Source organism: Saccostrea echinata, unplaced genomic scaffold (assembly GCF_033153115.1).
Source record: "Saccostrea echinata isolate AGI-Se365-2 ecotype Australia unplaced genomic scaffold, CSIRO_AGI_Sech_v1 ptg000056l, whole genome shotgun sequence".
Taxonomy (NCBI): domain Eukaryota; kingdom Metazoa; phylum Mollusca; class Bivalvia; order Ostreida; family Ostreidae; genus Saccostrea; species Saccostrea echinata.
In genome coordinates this window covers 13899178-13926064 of record NW_026889805.1, presented here as the reverse complement: position 1 = coordinate 13926064, position 26887 = coordinate 13899178, and the positions used below count along the sequence as shown (strand labels likewise).

The 26887-nt window shown below is 33.8% G+C and overlaps 1 protein-coding gene across 2 annotated transcripts; it reads left to right on the top strand.

Moving 5' to 3' along the window:
* LOC133173277 (carbonic anhydrase-related protein 10-like) lies at positions 1–26887 on the top strand. Of its 2 annotated transcripts, none has more exons than XM_061308263.1 (11): positions 1–216; positions 4520–4564; positions 4749–4882; positions 5845–6030; positions 9399–9494; positions 10387–10456; positions 10540–10694; positions 10905–11024; positions 22441–22480; positions 23213–23310; positions 26608–26887. In XM_061308263.1, the coding sequence occupies exons 1-10, from the start codon at positions 147–149 to the stop codon at positions 23236–23238; spliced, it is 942 nt and encodes a 313-aa protein (XP_061164247.1). In that variant the 5' UTR covers positions 1–146; the 3' UTR covers positions 23239–23310; positions 26608–26887. The 2 variants fall into 2 exon arrangements, with proteins under 2 accessions (XP_061164247.1, XP_061164248.1); XM_061308264.1 differs by lacking the exon at positions 26608–26887 and adding an exon at positions 23973–24217.

Genomic DNA, 26887 nt, shown 5'->3' with positions numbered 1-26887 from the left:
ATATAATTTTCCACATTAGCATTCATCTAGTGCCGCCAAACTCTACAGTACCAGATATCCGACAACGGTACAGTGGACCTTGTTATTTTATCGAGAAAATATAAGGAATTAATTAAAACTTTCAGGTAGTTTTGCAGGTTACCATCATGGACTTTACATCCAGTGCCAATAGTTTCATCAAGACACTACTGATGACTTTGTTTGTTTTCAATAAAGGTATGTATTGTTTCTAAAAAATCTAAAATCGATTTCTTTTTATTTTCCTTTTTTAAACTGCAATGCTGTTGTTTGCTTTCGTATGAGACCCCTTTATTTGCCAACAAAGTAGACAGTGCAAAGTAAATCAGTGTGATTAAGTGAACACAAAGGAATCTGTTATCGGCATTATTAAGTTGTATTAACAAATTAATGATATTTTAAGAGTTTATGATAAGGCCTTAATTCTCTGTTTTGTATTACTGTTGAACAGATTCCCAGAGCACTGTTTAACAACAGCCATTGACTCTGAAGAGCTCGTAGGAAAATTTCTTGTCATCAGTATCTGATAATTAGCAACAACTTACAATTCTCTCCTTAGGTTCGGGCACCTGCTGGTAAAATAAATCAGAAAAACGGACAGAGGCTGTGATCGAAATCAATAATGTCTCAAATAAATCCAGCACAGAACCTGTACCTCCGAAATTATTTCATCTGATGTAGGCGGAAGTAGTGTTCAATCCAAATATGTTTTCGCATCAAATACAATATAATTAATTTTCTTTTTTTTGGGAGGGGGGTAATAAATTTTTGAAAAATTTCATTAAATTGGAGTACCTTTAATAGTGTACAGGTGAGCAGTGATAAACTAGATATATGCTGCATTAAAGATCCTATTACTATCCTTTCAGTGTTCATCTGAGTTGCGTACTTTTCGGTATTTCTCTGATTTGCATACCTTTCACTATTCCTCTGATTTAAAATTCGATACTTACTTTAAATCTACAATAATGAATATGAGGAGTGCAACGACTTTAACATGAGTAAAAATGTTTTACATTTAAATGCACATATTTTTGAAAGGGGCGGGGGGAGGAGGTAAGTTATAAATTCATAACTTTTTGGTGTTAAGTAAGCAGCAGTTTAATGATACAAGTAATTGTTCCCTTAAAAATTATTTAATATATTAGCGTATTCCTGCACGGTCCATGCTGGCAGTTTGGGTATTCATGATCGCTTTTCCCTTACAATATTATTGTTTTGTCATGTTTTATGTTTGTTTAATTAATGTCTTCCTACTCGCTTCATTTTATGACTTACTTTAGAAGGCAATAAAAAATTGATTTAGGAAACTCAATTAATAATTAATTCTTTCCTTGGTATGCAATGAATTACTTGGTATCTGCAGAATTAGAAACAAAGGAAGCATTATAAAATCAATTACTATGTGAGTAACCTTTTGTTATCCATCCGTACCTTGTACCGACGTAAAGCATAATATTTTTTTTTCCCCATTTAGGTGGCCCGTTTTACTTCTCTTGGGGGGAATTCGCTTCCGAGTTGAATAAATATAGATCGCATTTCATCCAGTACGTGTATGAGTGCGACAAAAGTAGACAATTTGATATGCTTGTTAATTTAGTTACCTTACTCATCTATACTCGGTCTGCTAAAGTTTGTGTCTACTGAAGTTTGTGATAGAAATTTTAACAAATCGACTAATCCCTTGGATGTAAATCTCGTTTCTCTCCAAGTTCCGCGTCAAATTGAGAGTAAAGTTTCATCACGCAAACTTCCAATGTGTTATCCTAGAGGTTGAGATATTTAATTATTATTAATGTTATTAATATTAATCAAACTATATTGGAGTTGAGTTGGCGTCGTGTTTTGACTTGAGACAACATGACTTTAAAGTAAAAGTTTGTCATTATCCCCCCCTAAGGAATAGTATCGCGGGTGAAAAAACACAGTCTAGTTACGCCAACATTAGATATCCATCATTGTAGGTGACACAATAATTGTAGAGGAATAGTAAATACAAGCGACATTTGATAAAAATGTCAGACTTAGCATTGTTCATCCGAATTGTACTTTATCTTACTTTGACTTTTTATTGATTTTATTGTACTTCTGGATACTGCTCTAGATAAATCATACAACATGTTCCATAGTGCAAACTATTGAATATTGCTGTAGATTTTCTATTTTACATTAAAGTCTTACAGTAGACATCGGAATTACAATGGTGGAAAGGGGGAATGATAAGATGAATAATGAAAAAAATAATAATATTAATTTCTAAATTAGAGGAGAATTAACACCACTGAAAAGGTTGTCACCAAAACCTTTTGTAGTGTTGTCATTTTAAACTCATCAGCGTCGGAAGCAAATTGAAAATGGGGGGGGGGGGCTAAACCAACCAAAAAACGTTTGAGGCGCCAATTTTCAATGCTTACATTATTTCTATCTTTGCAAAAAAAGTAGGGGGACTAAGCCTCTCTCCAGTTGCGACGCCTATGAAACTGAATTTTAGCATCAGGGAACTATTTTAACCATCTTTAGCTAATGACGGCATCCTCTCGCCATCTTATCATGCTAAGAGGAAGAAAGACAAGACAATGCATCTTCTTAGCTGTCAACTACGCTAAGAAAAGATGTTTGGGTGATTGATATAAATGTGCTGAGACAATTAATGAACTTGATCTTAACGCGCTACATATTCGTACTGTTCAATAAAAGAACTCAGCAGTCAAGCGTTTTTGTCACCCAGACAACAAAAAGCCTCATCACAACTTCATTGCAAATATATAACCATATGGCGATGTTTTATATTGAGTTATCCCCCTATTATACCACTTTGTTAGGATTTTAAACTTCCCCAAGGCTTTGTAACCGAAGAAACACAAGAATCTTAAAGTGCCAGGAAGGTTATTTCAAATGAATATAAAACTGAACCATATTTCCTGACTTTTGGTAATTGTTTCACTGTTTATGGTATTGTAACTAATCGCCATTACACTAAAGAGACAAAAACATTTCCAAAGAAAGTTAGAAACTATCAGATTGCTTAGGTTTACGACAAGAAGCAGGAAAGGTCTGGTCATAATTTGGCAGTAAACATACGGGTCTTTACAAACATCAGTGCGAGTGGAAAATAAGTACCAAATAAACAGATTATTCGCTCACTGTTCAACAATATCGTGTTTCATGTCGTTTAAATTTCTCTTGTAGATTCAATCTGTGTATAGCGATACGGTGATTTTTGTGCTGTAGTAATATAAATGCTAATGATCCGCTCCTATTAAATATTTATTTTAAATAAAATTTTCAAGTTTGGTTATACTTGGAGATATTACCCTCTTGTGCGTTGAAGAAATGCATCAGATAAAAGCCCACACGGTAATTATTAAACTTCGTTTAATATTCATCCGCCGAAAGAAAAAAAAATACAAAAAGTAAAGCACTGTTTGGGCGACATTCGGTACTAGCGCATAACAGCATCATAAATAACTCAATAATTAAACCAGAAACCTTAGCTGACAATTTTAAATGCAATGTAGCTAATATTTTATGTTATCATTATAAGCCAATCTCTAAGACATGGCCTTTTCTTTTTTACAATATATATTACAGTACGTTAGAAAACGACCGTGAAAACCTAAATATACGATGACTAAATACAATAAAGCCGTGGTGATATTTGAACATTAAGCTTTCTTCTTTTTTGGGCAACACTTCATTAAACTAAAAACTAAGAATTGCTTGAAAAAGTCTAATAAAGTTAATCATGGTTTATCTTCTTAGTATGCATTCAAGCACAGTAATAGACCCATTTATCCCTGGTTACACCTTTAATTGAGGGGGAGATGGGTCTTAAAATTGCTGCGGTTTTTTTTTTCCTTTCTTTTTTTTTTTCTCACCAGATGATGCGGCAGTTTATAACTGTATTTGGAGGAAACGATAAAAAAGATTATATGAATATTACAAATGTTACAAATATGACCTGCAAGGATAAAGTTAAATTCGAAATGATAAAAAAAAAATATTGGAAAGATTGGATAGTTTCATTGATTTCTTGACTATTTCTAGTCTTGTAGCATATTGATAGTTTTCCGTGCTCAATATATTACAGCCACAAAACATTTACTAATTGATAAATTCTACTGAATTAATTATATGCATAGAATAAGTATCGTGAATATGTGCAAGGCAAGTATGTAGCCCAAATTTATTAAATGGAATGAAGTTTACTTTTTTGGTAAAAGAAAATGACGACCATCACAATGCACTGCAAAGTGAAATATTTGATTTGTCCAGTTTAGATGCTGTAGATTGACAAAGCAATATATTTCTATCAAACACAATAATAATTCTGTGATATTTTTTCTTTGAAAATAAACCAATTCCAAAATTATTTTAATCTTAGTTAAAATGTTATTAATATTCATATTTCTTTGACAAATTTATGTTGACTGCACCAATGATTTTTTTCAGTATGTTTGTGTGTTTCGAACAATGATTTTTTCAGTATATTTGTTTTTAGGTTACGGACAATGGTCAGACTGGTGGATGTATTCCGGTTTTTCAGGTGAGATTTGTAGAAACTTGATAAAAAATAATATTAAAAAGTCGTAGAGTTGTACATGTTAGTATATTGAAAGAGAAAGTATTTTTTTTAAAAAAGTCCCTCTAATTATCAATATTTCGATCCACTTTGAAATGGTTATTTTCCATCCATTAAACACTCCATTTTCAACGTGTTTTATTTGTAGGTCCATCTAATTGGCGTATCAATAAAGACTGGATTCTCTGCAGCGAGGGAAAATTGCAGTCCCCCATAAACATCTCGGCTGAGACTTTACTCTTCGATCCGGGACTAAAAGATATCTTAGTTACTGGAAATAGGGTAACATGTGAACTTTTCCACTATACCGTAATTGCGTAGACCTGATCACAACCATTGACACCAGGCATATGTAACAACTTGCTCACATTTAAAGCGACGCACTTGTTAGAGTATCATAGTTACAATATACCTTTCAATAATTTTTCAATTTTTAGTTTACTAAAAGTTTATTTTAATGATTTTTCATTGATTAAAATGAAAATCTGTTCAATAAATTGACATTTTCTTTCTAGGATGAAGAATTTTTCCAATTCAGAAAAAAATAAATACATGTATAAAACAGTGGAGTTTACAGTTAATTCTTTGGAAAAGTTTAGCTATTCAGTTTAGTAGCTTTCCAACACTTTTATTTGTACTACCTACTACAGACCTGTCTTCCCTTCTGTAGAAACACATTGCATAAATCTATATAAGGGAGGGAAAAATCCTTAGCAAGTGCTTTTTAGTAACTGGGTTTTTTCTAATTCTTATGTTTTATTTAAAGTGTCAAAAGACAATGGACAAGTATAGTTTTTGTCAGAATTTTTCATAAGGTTTTACAGCTAAAGAAGTTCTTCATGTAATTTGCGCGTAAATGGTTACATTTGCCTGAGAGCAAAACTTCCCCGACAGCAAAAAACTGCTATAAAACAGATTCTCCCCCATGAGGGAAGTCCTGCTATATAGCAGATTCCGTACAGCAGTTCTATTCCGGTGGAAGAAATGCTATAAAGAAGGGAAAATTTGCTATATAACAATGGTTTGCTATTTTGCAAATTATCCGGGGAAATATTTGATACAGAACACCGGAAGTCTCGATGATAGGCCGCAGCTGGTGCAACTCGTACTAAAAACAATTTTTTTTTAATTTACTGGTTTGAGATAAATACAAAATTTACAACATGATACAGAAACCAAAATAGAGCAGGTAATAATTGTTTAACAACTTCACAAGCTTAGAACAATTGAATATTTTCTTTCAGATCATGGGAAATTTGACGAATTTAGGAAATGACGTAACTTTTTTTGTCCGTGGTGCTCGCTCGGTTACTATATCTCTGGGACCTCTACCTTACGTGTATAAATTATCTCAGATTAAGTTCCACTTTGGCAGGAAGGATGGAATGGGAACAGAACACACCATAGACGGGAAAAGATTCGACGCCGAGGTAGACAAACCTACTATATATATATATATATATATATATATATATATATATATATATATATATATATATATATATATATATATATAAAATATAATATAATATGAATAGTGCCCGTTTTGAGGGTAACAGTTGAAATTGACACCCCAAGGAAAAGCATTGTCAACCGACGCGTCAGCGGAGGTTGACAATGGTTTTCCTTGGGGTGTCAATTTCAACTGTTACCCTCAAAAACGGGCAGTATTTATTTTATTATACTGAATGTCCTATTGATTTCGGATGTCGTAAAAAATTCGGAGATCGTCGTTAAGTTCACGCTTAGAAAGCTTTCAAACTCCCCGCTTCTATTTTTCTCAATAAGAAAGCTTCGGAAAAGATTTACCAACCTCGTTATTGTTTGTTTGCTACTCAAAAAGTCCTTTATCATCTAAAGTTTGCGCTCGCAAGAATTGTTCGTCTGTCGTTTGTTGTTTTCAAGTGAGTTACATGGGACACAAGATTTTATTGAAGTCGTTTATTCGGCTTTTAATCAAACGCACAACCGACGTTTTGAGAATTCTACGGTGAACCGTACGCGCATGATTTGAACGCATGTGACATTTTCGTAATGTTACCCGTTGTCAAGTGTGTTGCTAACGCTGAGGGTAATATTTAAGGATTGTTAAATGCGTCTAAACCAATCAGATTTTAGTATTTAACATGAAAGTATTATATATATATATATATATATATATATATATATATATATATATATATATATATATATATATATATGATAAAAGAAAATGCTTTTTTAAAATTATTTTTATCGTTTTCCATTATGTACAGATCCCAGTATGGAAGTTTACTCTATTGTCTACTTAAGCAACATCTTTACAATGTCAAGGTTTTGTGATATTCGTTTCTCTACACAAACTCTTGACAAAAAATCGCTATTTAAAAGTCGGGCTGGAACGCTTATATTTCAATTGTTCCCGTCAAGGACTGAGAACGAATCAGAAAATATCCTTTATGGTAGGCGAGTTTTGCAAACAAATATGACTTGTCTTTAAATGAAATATATGGAGATAATGAGATATATGGAGATAACGAACAGTATTCAAGCTCAAAAGTCCATTAAACAATACAAATTTTGGAGCAGAGCAAACACGGACCTCTAAAACATCAGAGGTGGGATCAGGTGCAATGGATATGCCATGGAGGAGTGAGCATCCCCTGCAGACCGCTCACACCCGCCGTGTACTCCTTGCCATGATCGGAAAATAACGGAAAAATCCATCGACAATTCAGTGTGTAAATAATGGCCTAACAATTAATATGAAAAACGTCAGTCAGCATTTGACTTAATGATAGATTGTATTTGCTGACAAGGTCATTGTATCGACCATAGAACTTACGAAATGACGACTCTGAACGAGACTGCTGATATTCTTGATTCATCAACTTGTTTGTCAATAACTCGCCTCGTTTCAGAAAATGTTCATACCTAGAGCATGCTCCAAATATGAAACAGATGTGTCAGACTCTGTGGTATCTTTTATTTCAAGCTCACCGGGATATATCGTATCGACATAAGAATGGAAATAACCATTGTCAATTGACAATACGTCGTCGATATATCTAAGTGTCGAGTTGAAGGCCACATCAAGTGTTTTCTTCTTTTCACGTACAAGATTTTGAACAAATTCTGCTTCATATGAATACAAAAAAGGTCTGCAATAACGGGGCGTAATTGGTACCAATGGGAATTCCAATAGATTGTTGGAAGACCTGGTCTCCAAAAACCACAAGGATATTGTCAATCAGACACTCGAGCATCTTTTTAATATCAACTTCAGAGAACTTGTGTGTACAATCAGAATGTTTTTAAACAAAATAATTTTTAAAATGAAAAGTGCCAATATTGTAGGATTGATATCTAGTTACCTCAAATGAAATATCGGAGATTAAAGATCCTTCTCCTTACAATCACAAAAGGTGTGCTATGGCTTTAATTGAGCCACTGAATAAGGACGGATTCGACAAAAATATTCTCATTGGTTGGTCTATAATTAATCATTACGTCATGTGTAATCAGAAGCCCAACTTTTAGATCGAGACGTTTGTCAAGGGTTTGTGAAGAGGAACGATATCTCAAAACCTTGACATCGTGAAGATGCTTAAGCAATAGTTGTGGGGGTCTATCGGGTGATAAATCCATGGACCACGAGGTAATCAATAAAAACTGAAGTGATTGATTGATCGTATGTTTTTTTACGTCCCGTTCGAGAATTTTTCTCTCATATGGAGACGTCACCATATACCTGCGAAGGGCTTCAAATTTAGACCTTTACTCGGCACTCAGGGCCAATGAGCAGCTAGGGTTCTTTATCGTGCTAACGCCTACCCTAACACGGGGCCTTGGTTTTTAATAAGGTCTCATCCGAAAGACCCGCAACTTTCACTCCAACGTGCCGAGCGCTTTGCGAAGGAACAGTTGCTACCTATTTTTTATCGACTTAGGTCAGTGGCGTCCATGATTCGAACACACGACCTTCCGATCACGGAGCGAGCGCTCTACCAACTGAGCTACCGTGACGATCAAAACTGAAGTGAATAAGAACAGAAGTTCGGATCCTTCACCATTCTTCGCCTTCTCCTCTCACCAGTTCCGATTTGTCAAATATTTCTCTAGAGGATTTCCATTTACGGCGGATATAATCTTTTATTATATTTTCAACAATGAAATATTGTGATTTATTTATTGAATAAAAGTGATATTCTCTCACAGTGTGAAAGGATACCAAAGTGATATTCTCTCACAGTGTAAAATTATATAAAAGTAAGTAAAAATCATTTCTGGTCTGTCACAAGCTAGAGATAGTAACTAAACCGTCTTGATAGAGATTAAAACTACCATTTCTTCCCCAATATATTGCTATATTCCATGTTTCAATCTCACAGTTGCTAAGCTATGACGTCTCAACCGTTCAACTATAACGACACAGTCTATGACACTGTGTTAAGAAAAGTCAGAGGCAAAGGGAAAATAAAAGAACATGTAATAAACAGAAAAAATAATGTTTTGTTTTGAAATTAATTTCACTCCTAAGACAGGATTTTTTGATATTTTCACTCGTGCTTTGCACTCGTGAAAATTTAAAAAAAAAAATCCTGTCCCACTCCTGAAATAAATTCCATATTCAACTACAAAACATTGAATATCCTCTATATAATCTTTGTTGTTGTTTGTGATTTTTCACCAAGGATAATATCCGCTGATGTATTATGCTTTTTTGTTGCATAACTGGCTTCTTCTAATCTATAAAATTGATACGACAAATGGCTGATGTTTGAATTTGAATACTTTTATATCTTGTTTATCACCACAGGTTCATCTCATGGCGTATAATTCCGATCTCTTCCACAACTACACTGCAGCTGAACGTTCACCCAGAGGTTTGGCGATCATCAGTCTTTTTATTAAGGTATAGGATATACCCCATAATTAACACTATGTGTACAAGGCTTCAAATATACCAGGAATTGTGTAGAACATATCGCCCGTAACTATCTTAATCAAAGTAATGAGACGGGGTCAAATTGATAAGATGCATGATTTTATATCTTCACAACTATTGTAGATTTTCATAGGATTAATATACAAACTTAAAAAAAATTGAAAATTAATGAAAATGACATTCAAAAATAAAAACATTAAACGAAATATTAGATCTGAATATACAGTGTGAAAATAATAGATTAAGAACTTTTGTATGAAAAAAGTCAGTCAATATTTCACTTTACGATAGATTGTATACGCTAAGAATGTCATTGTATTCTCCATAGAATTGTTGACTTTAAGTGGGACTGTTGATATCATTATGTCATCAACTTATTTGTCATTAGGTTGCCTCGTTTTAGAAATTGTTCGTACGTAGAGCATGCTCTTGCGTATTGAATCAACATGGAGACATAGCACTTGATCCCACCTCTAAATTTTGAGGTCCGTGTTTGCTCTGCTCCAAATTTCTATCGTTTCATTGGACTTTCGAGATTGAATACTGTTCGTTATCTTCATATTTCACTTAAACTCCATATGCAGGTGTTAATTGTATATTGCTACATAAATAAGGGAAGTTGACGATAGAAAAGTTAGAATAAAAGGGATGCAGTTGTTGATTGCTTAATACACTGTGATTTATTCATATGTATCATTAAATGTATTTAGGGGATAGATACTAGTACTCTTCTTGAAGAGAGAATTTATGAAATTCAATATACATGTGTTAATTTTTTTTAATTAACATTCTATCAAGAGTAGGTCTGTATTTATTGGCAACACGATCAACCGGAACTATAACGTCAATATTCTTGTAGGCAAACCGGGATACTACACATACTGAAATTAATAAAATAACCAGTGCTCTCAGCAAAATTCAATTCAGAGGTAGGTATTATTTTAAAGATACAAGTCTTTAATTTATCATGACCTCATCATTAGAATTGTTTCTAATTTTTAAATGTTTACAGGTAATACGACTCTAATAGAAGAGCTCTCAATTCAAAGCATCCTTCCAGAAAACCTACAATATATGACGTATGAGGGGTCCGTAACGCAACCTGGTTGCTATGAAACGGTCACTTGGATCCTTCTCAACAGACCAATTTTCATGGGGGAACACCAGGTTTAATTATCCTGATTTGTATAAATTATTAAACATAATCTGAAAGATCTACATCTATCTGTTCTGTTTCTTTATCAACAGAATTCCGTTCTTCTGAAATTGTAATTTCTGGAAAACCATGAATACAGTGCCATGTTAAACATACATTAATAACTATAAAGTTTTGGAAAATAGCAGCCATTAATCTATGGTAACCTTCTCTGATCACAGTTAAACGCTTTAAGGACCCTGAGGAGGGACACGCCGGAAAATCCCCAGGCGTTTATGTTTGACAATGTCCGGCCCGTGCAATCCCTACACAGACGGACGGTCAGGACCAACATTAATACGGTAAGACTTCTGTGTATAGAACCACGAAGTGAAAATACAAGTGACGTATTTCTTGTGAGATTACCATTCAGGTAGCATTTGTTCAAAATGTGATATTTAGATAATGTCTTTAAAATACTTGGTTGGAAAGCTCCATAGTTTAGGAAAATCATTGATGAAGGTTGAGAAATTCTGGTACCTCATCCTTAGGCGAACCAAAGGAAATACTAGGTCTGGTTAAGGGGGACCAGAATCCTTACTCACAAAATATTTTACTGTAACCTTTTTAAAATAAGAACCTAGTTATTCAAATGGATTTGAAGTTTTCCACCAAATTCTATAAAGACTTTCGTAGATTTGGTTTTGCATGTATGACGTAAGAAAAAAGACACAGAAACAGGGGCCATTTTAAAGGGAGTATTGGGGTCAGAAATACGCAAATTGTTTGCTGTTAATTGGTCCCGATGTTCTGAATAATGTACATTTTCACCAAATTTCTGAAATTGTATAACGAAGCATTTTAAACACCATTTCTCACAATGTCAAGGTATTGTTCTTATGTACCCGGTACTTAGACAAATAACAAATCTTTGACATTGTGAAAAGAGAGAAAAAAAATATACAGAATCTCATGTGAAATTCACATGAAAAGGAAGACAGAAAATCTATCAGAATTTTTCTCAAGGGTTTTATGAGAAACTTTTTCACGTAAAGTTCACTGGTGCGTGTTTGATTATGCAAGGTTTTATCGAAGAATTTTAATTATTAAGAACATTGCTGAACGTAAAGTGAATGCGTTTCATTTTGTGCGAGAAAATAATTACCCATTGTGAACGTTTAGCGCTAGTTGGAAATAAAATTACAATAAAAAGTGTCACCAACTGGGATCATATTTCTAAATCCATAAGGTTTGTAAGCTCTGGGATAGGTTTGATAAAAATATCTCGCTTTTACATCTATTGGATGGGATCGAATCTATTGGTTCAAGGACAACAGATCAATTTGATAAGGAACTAATTGGCAAAACATGATGATAAGCTGCACTAATATTAGTAGGCGTTATTTACATGTACTTTTTATCGGAAGTCACCTGGACTCAAATAGTATTTGAAAATTCCATTAACTTTGGCGACATAAATATGGAGAGTTGGATTATTTAGTTCACTGATATGACATTGTTTTATTGCCCCCTGTTCACGCATAATACATAGTAACAGTCTAACACATCGCACCTGACATGGTTATTGGCCAATACTGGGTACAATTCACTAGTTCTCATATACAGCACCTATACCCTGACAATTGTAACTGTAAGTAAAATTTAAAAAAATGTGTTCTCTTTTTCCCCGTTCAAAGGTTGTAGGTTAGAACCAGTTTCGAAAAAAAAAAATTCCGGTGGCAGTAAACATAATATTGCAATAGTCTGCTTCTTTTAAATAGAAATGAGAAAATGCATAGTGTCTACTATAATGACGTTTAAACTACACGTGCATGTTTGTCAGAAGAAAGGTTTATACACTACAAAATTTAATAAATGAAAATATGTGATTATATAAAGAAAAATTGAGGTGCATTTATCCACTGATGTGTTATATGATTAAAAAAAACAAACAAAAAAACAAACTGGAACGTAATATATTTTTTCTGTTTATCATGTTTCCACATGCTATTCACTATGTAGCATACCTTTAAAAATTGTTTCCTATATAAATATATACTTGAAGAAGTTTAACATTGCCAATGTTTTTCTGGGCGATCCCCCCCACCCACCCTCCAAAAAATCGATCTTATACCGCTGAGCGAGATGTTGGACCTGTCGATGAGATATTGAACCGCTATGACGTTTTTTTTTTTACGTCAAACTGTAGGCGGGACCAGCTATATTTTATTAATTATCGCAAACATGGAAGCCATCTTAAGATTTGAAAAAAAAAAAGTAAAACCTATTTTTAAAAAAACCAACATTTATTTATTGTGTTCTCGGGGAAAATGTGTGTCGACCCCTCGAACCTGTTTCCCTTTGGCCAACGGCCTTGGGCAAACAGTTTGGTTCTCGCATCCGACAAAACGCATGTTGCCCTCGAACCCAGTCAATAAATGTATACTTCTTCCTAGTTATACGCCCGTGAATAATTCACCGGATCCATTAACAGTTTGGAGGTAGTAATCTTGCTGTAGTCTCGTCAGAGTTAGGAGCACTCCTCGGGTAAATAATTTGCTGAACAATTAAAGTATCATTATTTCTTCTAATTTATTTATAAGTAATCTTATATCATTTTTAACATCTAAAACTACAATTAAAAACATCTTTAAAGTATTATATTGGGGTTCTACTTCGCGGATAAATTATTTCGCTTATTTTTCCTGAGTTTATAAATTCTACAAAAGGTGTATCATGACTTCTGTAAATAATTTTTATAGCTTATAATGTGATTTATTTTACAGCAAACTACATGTAAATAGTACACTATCTGGGCGATGTGACCAAAAGAAAATAATTCAGCTGAGTTGTCCATATTAAGAAAATATATAATTGCAAAAGATTTTGTCACATTAATTTAATGCACTAATTAGAGAGAGAGAGAGAGAGAGAGTTTAAAAGTATAATTCGAAACCGTAAAAGATATTTTCTCATAAGATAGGTTAGAGTCTTGGTGTATTGATGTTGTTTAATTCATAGATTTTTCCCCATTGGTTTGGTTTGAACAGATTTTATTGCCTTCAAATTTGACAAGTGGGATCGGGCAAAAGTTTTTTTTTTTAAAATCCATATGCCCTTTTCTTACAAGTAAAATATATCATACGTTTTTACACATAGGGGTCACAGTTTAATCATATGACACAAACTGAGTATAATTCATTAATTAATTAATTGCATCAATCAAAACGACCAGACTTTGATAAATGTTTGTACAATGGAAAAAAAGGGTATTCATTTTCAACATCACTTAACTATTTATCTCCCAAAGTAAAATATGAGTGCCAACGGTATGTAATTTCCCCATTCGCAGATTTTTTTTGTAAAAAGTCTTTCTAGCTGCTGTATCTATATATTTTTTTTCTGAAGAAATTAGGATGGTATTCTCTACCCTTCTACAAGAGCACTCAAAATTATATCGATATTTCCCCTTATCATTTATAATTATTGTATGTTCACACAAATTACCATTTGACTGTACAAGCTTGTATATAATTAAATGTAAAAAAAAAATAATAATAATAATAATAAATAAAGGGAAAAAGTGTGAAAATTTATTGAGAGAGATGGGGGGGGGGGGGCTCTAATATCAAAATATTGTTATAATAAATTTATTTACTCAAAGTTGCAAAAACAGAACTAGAAAGATATGACATTTTATGCCATGTAATAAGTTTCATCTCGGCTCATTTCTAAAACAGAAAGAAAAAAAAGAAGGGAGAAAAGGAAAACTAATTTACAGCGCAGTTTTGAGGAAATAACATTGTAAATAATAACCGAATAAATTCGATAAAGTTAAAATATAACAACCCATTTTTGCCCTATACGTTACATCGTCGCAAGCCACGGGTTTTGTGTCCATTCTATTTCCACAAACCCGTGGCTGCCTCCTACCAAATTCTCTCGTTCTCGCAACTGAATCATTGAATATTTATTAAGTGACGCCAGATTTACCTTGACCAATGAAATCACTCTGTAGCATTTTTTTGGTACGCTTAAATGGCGGCGCCCATAATGAAATCATGTTTGCTATGCGTGGCAGATTTATTGAAAAAAATACGATATATCCTGAAGAACAGAGGTGAGTAACGTATATTCTAAAATACTTACAAGGTTTTACATTAAAATAAAGGATTTCGAATGTAGACGTTGTGTGAGAACGCTGAATAGCGTTACTCGTTAAGAAAGGAAATTCGAACCGAAGTTGATGTACAGTTCGTGGTTATGGTTACATCCCAATACAAGATAGACTGATCATTTTAATTGGTTCTGACTTGAAGCGTCAGATGTTATTCCATTGGTTGAATGTATGTTATTAATATTCATGAGAACGAGAGAAATTCGTAGGAGGCAGCCACGGGTTTGTGGAAATAGAATGGACACAAAACCCGTGGCTTGCGACGATGACGGAATGAAAGATTATAAATAGTTTTCCATTGCATATCAGTTACATGTTTTTCAAAAAACCTAGCCAACTTATTTTCACCCGGTGGTTTTATTACTGGTTTATCTTACATAGGTTTTGATCCTTTCCTTGTAAAATAAATACTTTCATTTTATAGGGAATCACTGGTCTTTGAATAAATCCATCTTACAAAAGTGTAGGCTAGCTCCTTAAATCTGCTAATATTGTCTGTTTAATACCGTTGTATGTTACGTGATGTTTTTAAAAATTTATTTTGGAGGTTATCTAGCGCCAGAGTTGCTTCATTCATCTAGGAGATCCACCACATGCGTTATACTATTTTTGAATCAAGATTTATAACAGTTTGTTTTTCAATTTTGAAATTTCTGGTATACCATGAAGGTTGATAAATTTATTTATGCCAATCTTTAATTTCTGAATTATACCTTGAATTTCCTGAAAAGCTTTGAAAGTAGTTTCCAAAACTGATTGTGTTTATATACACTTATTATGCTAAACATGCTTATCCTTAATTTATTAGATTATTAATATCAATTATATTTTGAAGCAAAATTTTTCATGTGGAGTTACTGTCCTTACATAACACCCTCTATCAATCGTATATTTCTGAGCAACGACTTTTATTTTAATTCTATCAAGATTTGATTTTTATAGAAAATTAAAGATCTAGAGTAAATTGTTTAAGTTCTGCAGAAGACTGCTTTGCAGAGTTGGTAAGGAGATATATATAAAAGGTTAAGTTGTGATACAACTGAGAAGAGATTTAATTAAAACAATTCTCACAATCGGGGTTAGGTTTCTTTTTTTTCCATTCTTCTACAATTGATTTGATTTTAACAATTTTTTTTTATTTTTCTTTTTTTCTTTTTTTTTTTTTTTTAGTAATAATTGATTCTAGTCATCTTTGAGAGGTCAATATCATAATAAATGCTAAGAAGTTTCAAGATGACTGTCCAAATAAATTCCATTTTCGGACAAATTCTATCTTTATTCTTATGACTATTCATACCACGGTTTTTATTTGATTTATCTTAGTCGCAATCACAAAACATAGATTCTTTTATTTTATTTATTTCACACATGAATGACGGAAGCAATTTTCCTGAATCATCTACACATTATCACATTATGTCTTCAGCATACTTAAACATTAACAAGAGGCCCAAGGGCCTTAACGGTCACCTGAGTATGATACAACAATTTCAAGGATGCATAGAGTATTAAATGAACTGAAAGGTGAAGCTTTGTTGCCCAAAAGCAAGAAAAATAGGGTGATCATGATCAACAAAATAATTGGTCTTAATATTCATTAACAGTTCATAAATTAGGTTCTAATCTGTTCCCCATTTCATCACTATCACTATACAGTATATTAACAAATTATCAATGCTTCTGTACTATTTTAATCCTTTGTTGAAATCTCTTACATTGGCATCTCTTGGTCTTTGATGAATATTTGATAAGACAAGTAATTTTTGTCTCATTTTTATTTATCTACTACTTACAAGTCTATCTGATCATTAAAACTATGAAAGTACTTTTTGTATTATACAATAAAAGTTTTTGCATAATTCTCTTGTTCTATTTACCTTTCAAGTACATTATTTACAGTGATAAATTATCAAAAGTAAATGGCAAAGGGGAATAACTCCTCTCAGTAGAATACAAACTAATAGAGCCCTGGCCAGGACCAGAACACTTGACCAAATGGTCCAGATGTTCAAAAATCTGGTAAAAATTCCCTTCCTTATAAAAACTTTTACTCTGTTTGCCTCAGATATGCCCAGGTGCGGAGAAGATTTTTAAATAAATAATGCATTTTTACTACAGATTCACTATATTATCAATAGAGCCCCAACCCCCAACCCCCCACCCCCAAAACACCAGAGCTTCTGACCCTGGGACCATATGTTTGCTCATCATCACTTTGTTTATCTGCTTAACACTAAGGAGCAAACAGGATTATTTAATAGAATTAATGCATTTTCACTAAATTATCAAGAGCCCCACCCTCACACCAGCACATCTGACCCAGGGGTCATGAAATTCACTACTCTGGAAGAAGCACACTTGCTCATCATAACTATACACTTAGCTTCTTTGCTTTTTTAACCAGAAGAAGAAAAGAATATTTTCAAAGAAATTTTGCTTTTTCACTTTATAATCAATAGAAGCCCCCCCCCTTCCCCCTCACCAGAACCCTTAAACCCGGGGTCATAAAATTCACAATTTTGGAAGAGGCATCCTTGTGTATCATAACAATGTACTTTAGTCTGTTTAAGCAATACCCAGGGGCAGAGAAGAGGATTTTCAAAGAAATAATTCACCTTCACTATAGGATCTATATAGCCCCGCCCTAGCACCAAAACTCCTGTCCCCGGGGCCATGAATTTCACAATTTTGGAAGAGGCATCCTTGCTTATCATAACAATGTACTTAGTTTGTTTAAATAATACCCAGGTGCTGAGAAAATGATTTTTAAAGAATTAAAACATTTTCACTTCATAATCAATAGAGCCCCGCCCTAACACCAGAACCCCTGATCCAGGGGCCACGAATTTCACAATTTTGAAAGAGGCATCCTTGATTATCATAACTATGTATTTAATGTGTTTCAATAATACCCAGGAGTAGAGAAAAAGATTTTCAAAGAATTAATGCATTTTCACTATATAATCAATAGAGCCCCACCCTAACACCAGAACCCCTGACCCAGGGGCCATGAAATTCACAATTTCTGAAGAGGCACTCTTGCTCATCATAACTATGTACTTAGTTACTGAACTTAATACCCAGGAGCAGAGAAGAAGATTTTCAAAGGATTAATGCATTTTCACTATATAATCAATAGAGTCCCGCCCTAACACCAGAACCCCTGACCCAGGGGCCATGAAATTCACAATTTTGGAAGAGGCACTCTTGCTCATCCTAACTATGTACTTAATTAGTTTATTTAATATCCAGGAGCAGAGAAGAAGATTTTCAATGAATTAATGCATTTTCACTATATAATCAATAGAGCCCCACCCTAACAGCAGAACCCCTGATTCAGGGGCCATGAAATTCACAATTTCTGAAGAGGCACTCTTGCTCATCATAACTATGTTTTTAGTTAATTTCTTTAATACCCATAAGCAGAGAAGAAGATATTCAAAGAAATAATGCATTTTCACTATATAATCAATAACCCACCCCCCCCCCCTTCACCAAAACCCCTGACCCAGGGGCAATGAAATTCAAAATTTCTGAAGAGGCACTCTTGCTCATCATAACTATGTACTTAGTTAGTTTATTTCATACCCATAAGCAGAGAAGAAGATTTTCAAAGAAATAATGCATTTTCACTATATAATCAATAGAGCCCCCCCCCCCTTTCACCAGAACCCCTGACCCAGGGGCCATGAAATTCACAATTTTGGAAGGGGCATTCTTGCTTATCATAACTGTGTACTTAGTTAGTTTATTTTATACCCAGGAGCAGAGAAGAAGATTTTTGAAGAAATAATGCACTTTTACTATATGATCTATATAGCCCCACCCTAGCCCCAGAACCCCTTACCCTGGGGCCATGAATTTCACAATTTTGGTAGAGGGCTCAATGCTTATTACAATCATGCTAACAGTTTGACTGCTTGATGTCCAGGAGTAAAGAAGAAGATTTTTAAAGATTGCATTAATTTTAGTGGTTTTTGCCCCACCCCTCAGGCCCCAGGGGAGCAGGGACCATGAAATTCACAAATTTTGTCCCCCTTCACCCATAGATGTTATATGCCAAATTTGGTTGAAATTGGTTGAGCGGTTTCAGAGAAGAAGCTGAAAATGTTCAAATGTTAACGCACGACGCACGCCGACGGACGAAAACGGATAGCAATAGGTCACCTGAGTGACTCAGGTGACCTAAAAATTCAGTTTTCCTATTTGAATTCCCTTGACATCGTTACTGTTTTAAATCTTTATTGAAAATATCTCTGCATATAAGAGAGAAAAGTTAATTAATTCGCGCAAATATAAAGTTTGTATACAAAAATCTTTTTTATGACTTTTTCATAAATAATTTATTCACTCTTCCTAGAATTTGCGAATTCAGTGAGAGTGCGATTGTAGAAAAACCTTGCACCGCGAGTTATGTTGCTCCTATACTATTTGCAGATGTCTTTAAATAATTACATCTATCCTTTCATCTTCTTTGTGTCAAGGCTGCCTAAGAGTATCTTACGTTTTAACAACATGCATCATTTTTATCATATTCTAAAGGTCAGATTAGAATTCCAGTGGAGACTAATAGAAGTAATAAAGGTCATTTTTGGCATAGAAGATGATTGAAATCTTACCGCAGGGAAACTGAAAGCGCTGTGTGGTAGTAGGCAAACTCGCCAGATAAAATGTCACTGAATTTTAACCTGCTGTTGAAAATAATGATCAAAAGATGCAAGTCTTTCAAAGAAGTTTATGTGATGCTAGTAGTTATGTTCTTGTGATTTAAATATTTGTAAATTCTGTTTGCCCCCAACGCTGGATACACCGAATTAGTTTAAGTACATTGTACCCGCGGTATTGTAAACAAAGTGTACATTGTACCCCATGTACCAATATTTTGGTTTGGGTGAATAAATTGAACTTGACCCGCAGTATCGTAATCAAAGTGTACATTGTACCCGCAATATCATAAACAAAGTGTACAATGTACCCGCGGTATCGTAAACAAAGTGTACATTGTACCCCATGTACCAATATTTTGGTTTGGGTGAATAAATTGAACTTGACCCGCAGTATCGTAATCAAAGTGTACATTGTACCCGCAATATCATAAACAAAGTGTACATTGTACCTGCAATATCGTAAACAAAGTGTACAATGTTCCCGCGGTATCGTAAACAGAGTGTACATTGTACCCACAGTATCGTAAACAAAGTGTACATTGTACCCGAGATATTGTAAACAAAGTGTACATTGTACCCGCAGTATCGTAAACAGTGTACATTGTACCCGAGGTATCGTAAACAAAGTGTGCATTGTACCCGCAGTATCGTAAACAAAGTGTACATTGTACCCGCGGTATCGTAAATAAAGTGTACAATGTATCTGCGGTATCGTAAACAAAGAGTGCATTGAAAACAACGAAAGGTGTCAGATTGTTAGTTAATAAAATGTTTGTTAAAGAAGGTGTTCTTATTTTCAATTGTTTTCCATCTGCTTCCGGTGAATAATCACGCAGACCCAGCGCTGTTGAACACTTTTTGTGATCACAATTAAGTTTAGAATATTGGAGCTATTTAATAAAAATGATGATATTACGAGTAATGGATTTTAATGATATAGAAGGCATTAACCTCTGTACCGGCACAGTATCACTGTCAACAGGAAAAACATTTATCAGAACGGGGAACAAGCACGTGACAAGTAGCATCAAAAAACGGATAATACGTAACGATACAAAGTCACTGATGAAATATGTTGATACGCAGACCCACAATATGGCGACAGTAAATCAAATCATTACAGTCAGAGAGGGTCAGAGAGAACCATAGCTGAAAAATGATTAATATATAAATTTATGAATACAATAAAAATTCCACTTTGACATCTATGGATATAATGTAATATTATGCAATTACAGTAAAATATTCATCATCAGATAATAATGTTTCTAATTTATTCAAAAGAGTATGTAAATTGACTATCTGATGCTTAACTGGTGTGAATTTTTTTTCACGCGATTACTGTTTAGGATTAAACTACATTTGAGATGCCATAAAGGTGATTAACTTTATAATCTCAGGAAATCTGTGTGTCTTGGAGAAGAAAATCTTGTTTCTGGTCATTAAGGCAATTCAAATAATAGATGTTGTTAACAAATTTTGATTATAATCATTTGATTTTAAAATGCAAAGCAATATCGGTATATTTTGTAAGCACTTAATTTTGATTCGGATGTCCCTATCGCACGAGTACATTATGCCATGCATAAACAACAAGATTCTCGGCAGCTAGCTTCAACATTGATTGTTCTTAAAAACACAGAAAGTGCAACTTTTAGCCATTTTTTATTTGCAGTTATTAATTAAACAGAGTGGTCACGCTATGGTTTGCTTGGATCGAAGACTTTCATCTGCGGGGACTGTAATTACCCTGTCCCGAGACAATTTGCGTTTCATCTTCAACCAGAAGTACTGTCGCTGTATTGGCCGGCCAGATATTTGTCTCCCTTTAATTTAAACCTTAAACTGTTTATTTCATCTTTCGGGAGATGACAGATAACTTTGATGTAAGGGAACATCGCCGCTTTTACCAAGAAACATCAATATAAATTGGTGTTTAGAAAATGTACGATAAGCTATCGACTCGCAGATAAACAATCGTCAAGTAATAAACTTCTATAATCACACGGTTTTGTACTAGAGGAAAAAAACACAATATAGTTGGTTTGCATAATTTAACCTGAGCATATTAGAAATCGGCAGATAACCCACTTGTATATTATCCGAAGCAATGGTTTTTCTATAGAAAATCAAAACTGAAAGAAGTTTTAAATCATGTTTGGAAATGAGCCTTGTGACATTTTTTTAAAAACCAAACCTATTTTTGTAACGATTTCGTTTTAATAAAGAATTTTATCTCAGGAAAAGAAAAGTTTCCTCCGTGTATTTGTGGCTGAAGCTAACTTTTAAATACCCAAGCCTAGAGGGATTAGTGAGGTGTACCTCAAGTACTCCCGTCCCATTATTTTTTATAATTGCAAATATTTTTTTTAATGTTGAAAAATGATGTATAAAACAAATATCGGGCAATGGGTGATACAGCAGGTATAAACTATCTTGCTACTTCAGGAAAATTATTCTAGTATACAAACCTTACCGAAACTGAACGAAACAAAATTCAGAATCGGTTTCATTGTTTAATAAAACACAAGATGGATGCGTGTAATAACTAATTAAACTGCAATAGACTGTGTTGTCCAATCTCCTCTCTCTCCCCATCACATTTCATGTAAACTCATTAAGAAAGTTTCTTGGATAAAAAGAATACCAAAGATGGAGGACGACGATTGGCTGATTTCAAAAATTAAACTATTGCGTATTTTCAGCAATATTCATGTTAGGTATTAAACAAATAATTAACTTTTAGGTATTGAAAAAGAATATTACAAAAAGCAATATTTCTGTTTAGTGATTAAACATTAGGTAACTCTTAAGTATTGAAAAGGAATACTGAAAAGGTGAAAACCATTTTTAGGGAGTTCGAATTCTCGGAACTCTAGTTGAGATTGACTCCTATAAGTTAAAATTATGCTAAGTCTTTTTATCACTTTTCAGAATACTAAATGTCCAATCAGGAGAGAGGTTCGGTACAAGGGTAAGTCAAAGATCTTCTATATTTCTTCCTCACAAATAAGATCCTCTGATTATTATGTTTTTTCTGTGTTTATAATCATTTTAAGCTGAGACCCATATGAATAAATATGTTTGATAAAATTCACTTGTAGGGAAAGGGTCTTTTAAGTTTTCAGAACTTTTGCCCAGTCCCAGTTGTAAAGTTTAAGGACAATAAAATATGTTCAAATTAAACCTCAAAACGTCTTCTGTATGTCTTCCTCAGATGTAAGACCTTGATTATGTTTTCTGTATGACTCTCAGCTATATGACCTTGACATGTTATCTGTATGACTCTCAGCTATATGACCTTGACATGTTATCTGTATGACTTCCTCAGATATAAGACCTTGATATGTTTTCTGTATGACTCTCAGCTATATGACCTTGACCTGTTATCTGTATGACTTCCTCAGTGATAGATCCTTGACATGTCTTCAGTATGACCTCTTCAGCTATATGACCTTGACATGTTATCTGTGTGGATTCCTGAACTAGTCTATATGACCTGGACATGTTTTCTGTATGACTTCTTCAGAAGACATTGATTTATTTTTGAATGATTTTCTCAGTGATAAAACCTTGACATGCCCTTGAAATGTTTCTTTATTAGATATATTGGCATGTTTCTTTATTTGAGATATTGGCATGTTTCTTATGTAGAGAAATTTGTACCTTTGATTATTAACGATATTGGTTTGTTTCTTTATTTCAGTGAATAAGAAAGTTATAAAGCAATGAAACAGTCGAAATTTAGACCAATTCTACCTCAATCAGAAAGACCATCCAACTGCCCAACACAAGTCTCCTTAGGTAACGTTATTATTTGGTTTCAGAATTAATGGATTACATGGATACCATGCATTAAGGATTTATTAATATATATAATATACATTTAAATAAAACTTTATAAATGATAATCGGGGGTACACATACAAATTTATGAAGCACACTGTTATATTCCACTTTCAACTTAAGGTAGCCCGATCCTCAGGTTCTAAAAAATCAGGAGTTGGGTAATCGAAAATGCACACAAAAATGTCTCTGAATTCTTAAAAGTATGTGTATTTACCCATGGTATTTCTTCGAAGTTCATCATCATAGTTAATCATATTTATATAGGGAACATTCTCAAATCTCAAATATATTTTCAGGAAATGCGAATAAATGCACATGCTATGCATTTTCTAATCAAAAATTGATCAACAAATATGTTTAAGGATAAAAAATTATAGGTAAATAGGCATTTGCAGAAAATTGCATGTTTTTATACTTATGTTACTGTATCTAGTTCTTCTATCTACTTCAATTGTTATATAATACATAAGGTAAAACCTTTGTACTACCATTGTAAGACATCACTGATCACTTCTAATTTCATGTCATACTAATAAATATTGGTAACTATGGCTAGATTAAAGGAAATTCAATTCCTCTAAAAATGTACATATGTATTTATTTTTGTACTTTTATAGGGTACAAATGTCATCTTCTTACAAGACCGTTTCTAAGACTTCAGAGAACCTTGAATCCTTTTGAGATGCATGAAATGAAAATGGTTGCTCGAAAAGATTTCAATTTCAAGCTTAATTTGGAGACTTTTCTTATTAAATGATAATTTCAAGAGTTATCCTTCCTGGCTAAGGAGCGGATATCCTTAAGAGATCTGGATGTGCAACTATAAAGGAGATGGGTGAACAAGGCGTGCAGAATGCCTACAGCTTCGGATATATAAAAATTATTTTCAGTTTGTTAATTTGATATTTAATGTAAAGGTCTCATTATTGAAAATCATGAAATTATGATAAACAAAACTTTTTCTGAGAAAAAATTTCTCGGTAAAATAATTCTGTCATTAAAAAAATAATGCGGTATTCGTGGGGTTCAAACCCTAGCAATTAAAATCTTGAGTATCATTTTCCTTTGAGACTAACACGCTAACCACTACGCTATACAGCTCCTGATGAATGATTGCATTTAAATCATGTTTGTGATATGACCCTTGACTAAATGGACTTGGAGTATTTCTTGGAAAGATGCGAATGTTGTGTTACAGAAGTGTATTTTTAAGGTACACTGGGTCTTTGCTCCATGTTTTGTTAAACAAAAAACTTATATTTTTATGTAAACTTTAATTTGAGGAAAACTTTCAAAAATATGGAGCGAAGACCACTGTCACAATTAACGTCCAAACATGGTTCCATATATTTTAACATACAATTTTTCGCTATTATTACTGTGTTCCATAACACTTTATTTGTTCACTAGCATTTACTTGGCGGGTTTAAGGACATTGGCAAGTCAGGGTTTTCCGGTGAAAAAAAGGTTTAATACATGGGATTTTTCACTTATAAACTAGTGATTGAGACTGATCTCCCGTGTAGAATTCTCTAAGCGGTGAAAACAAATAAACCGTATGTTACAGAGGTATAAACAGAAGCACATGTACTTCCTTCAACGGGTAGAATCATCTATATAGAAAGAAAGAAAAATAGTAATGGCATTGTTGTACATTGTATTCAGGGACAAAGAGCCAACAGGTCGTCATTTACCATAGTTATGCTCAGCATGCTGGGAAGGGCGAAGATGTGACATATGCTGAAAGGTATTCGACCATGCCGACTGAGAACAGGCTCTTAGGTCGTGTGAAGGAATCAGCATCTAGTAACTACGGATAAAAGTTAAAATAAATCCATGACAATGTGTTTCAACCAAATTCAATCAATGACCTTGTCAGCAAATACAATTTATCATTGAGTCAAATGCTGACTGACGTTTTTCACACTAATTGTTAGTCCATTATTTACACACTGAATTGTCGATGGATTTTCACGTTATTTCCCGATCATGACAAGAAGCACACGGCGGGTGTGACCGGTTGACAGGGGATGCTCACTCCTCCATGGCACCTGATACCACCTCTGATGTTTTGGAGGTCCGTGTTTGCTCTGCTCCTATTTTGTATTGGTTAATGGACTTTTGAGGTTGAATACTGTTCGTTATCTCCATATATTTCATGATAAAATCAATCAACCAGTCTCTTGACCAATTTTAGCTGTTAAGGGACGCAACTTAAAAATGATGATCGGTGCCGGTATAGCCATGTCTTGTTTCTATATATACATTTTCAGCCAAAATATCTAGAAGTCATAGGAAATGAGGATACAATAATGTACATGATACAAAAACTGTATGAAATAAAAGGGTTTTGAAGAAATGTCATGGTGAAAAATTGTGTAGGTCCCTTTTATCAACATTTTTCATAGGAAATGCATTAAGAATTGTAAAAACACTAATTTGACAAAATCTAAAAAAAAAAAAAAAAAAAAAAAAAAAAAGAATGTTGGATTGGTAGGTAAAACGATCCAGAAAATAACCTGTTTAGTACATTTAAACCTACTCAAAAGTTCTTGAAAAATTCTATACAATTATCAGGAACCTTGCCAATGTTCTTAAATCCCGTGCGTTTTTGAATTCAGTTTGGGCGTAGCAATCGAGTAGAGCAGACGGACTTCACTTGCTTGGATATACATGTATTATTCTTCATAAAGATAAGTATAATTGACCAGATATTCACATCTCTTCTGAGATTCCATTTGGTCCAGGAAGCCATTTAATCCAAACAGCGAAGCATTCCGAATTTTTAAATAACTATGTATTAAGTCAATAAAATGTGATTAATTCAAAGAACTTAGTCCTTGTAATCCTTTCTGTGTGGCGACCAATCGGCCTACCTGCGACATCCATCGAAAAATATGCCCTCTTTAGTGTGTGTATGCTATTTCATAGGAAAATTATTTCAACTTTGTGAGATTTTTGCAAATTATGGAGATTTTACAGAAAGTGTACACTTTCTTTTAGATGAAATACCAAAGAAAATTTTGTAATAATAGAGATGTAATTTTTCACCTTCATGTTTGTCGCACTCTAGGCATCTCTCTCGCCTTGTTCTCCATCTTTAAAACGATGATTTCTTACACTTGTAAGAAGGAGAGCTTATCATCATAGCTGACTATGCTTATTCCAGATCATTAATCGAAACTTTTGGTGTTTGCATTGTGCATGAAAGAAAGTTGTTCTAATGAATCCACCTTTTTCTACTATTTGTAGGTGACCTCCCATTCCTGTTTTCCGCCAGTTGCCAAATACTGAACTAGTATCCGCTCTATCTAACCACCACCGGTGACCTTGTGTTTTCATCGATCCATCATTCAATTCAACTTGGTGCTATTTTTTTTTTAAGATTATAATTTTATTAAGGCTTTTGTGTTTATCTGTGCAATTTTGTGAATGTATGTATATTTAGTCCTGATATTAAAAGAGAAAGTGTCTTTTTTTGAGCTCGAATAAAAAAACTTCTTTTCCTTTCGGAGGGATTAGTTCCCGGAAG

Excerpts from the sequence above, each read along its gene's own strand:
- LOC133173277 (XM_061308263.1), top strand. The coding sequence starts at position 147 with ATGGACTTTACATCCAGTGCCAATAGTTTCATCAAGACACTACTGATG. Across the intron at positions 4,883-5,844 it reads TCTTAGTTACTGGAAATAGG|ATCATGGGAAATTTGACGAA; the intron begins GTAACATGTGAA and ends ATTTTCTTTCAG. Across the intron at positions 11,025-22,440 it reads TCAGGACCAACATTAATACG|AATACTAAATGTCCAATCAG; the intron begins GTAAGACTTCTG and ends ATCACTTTTCAG.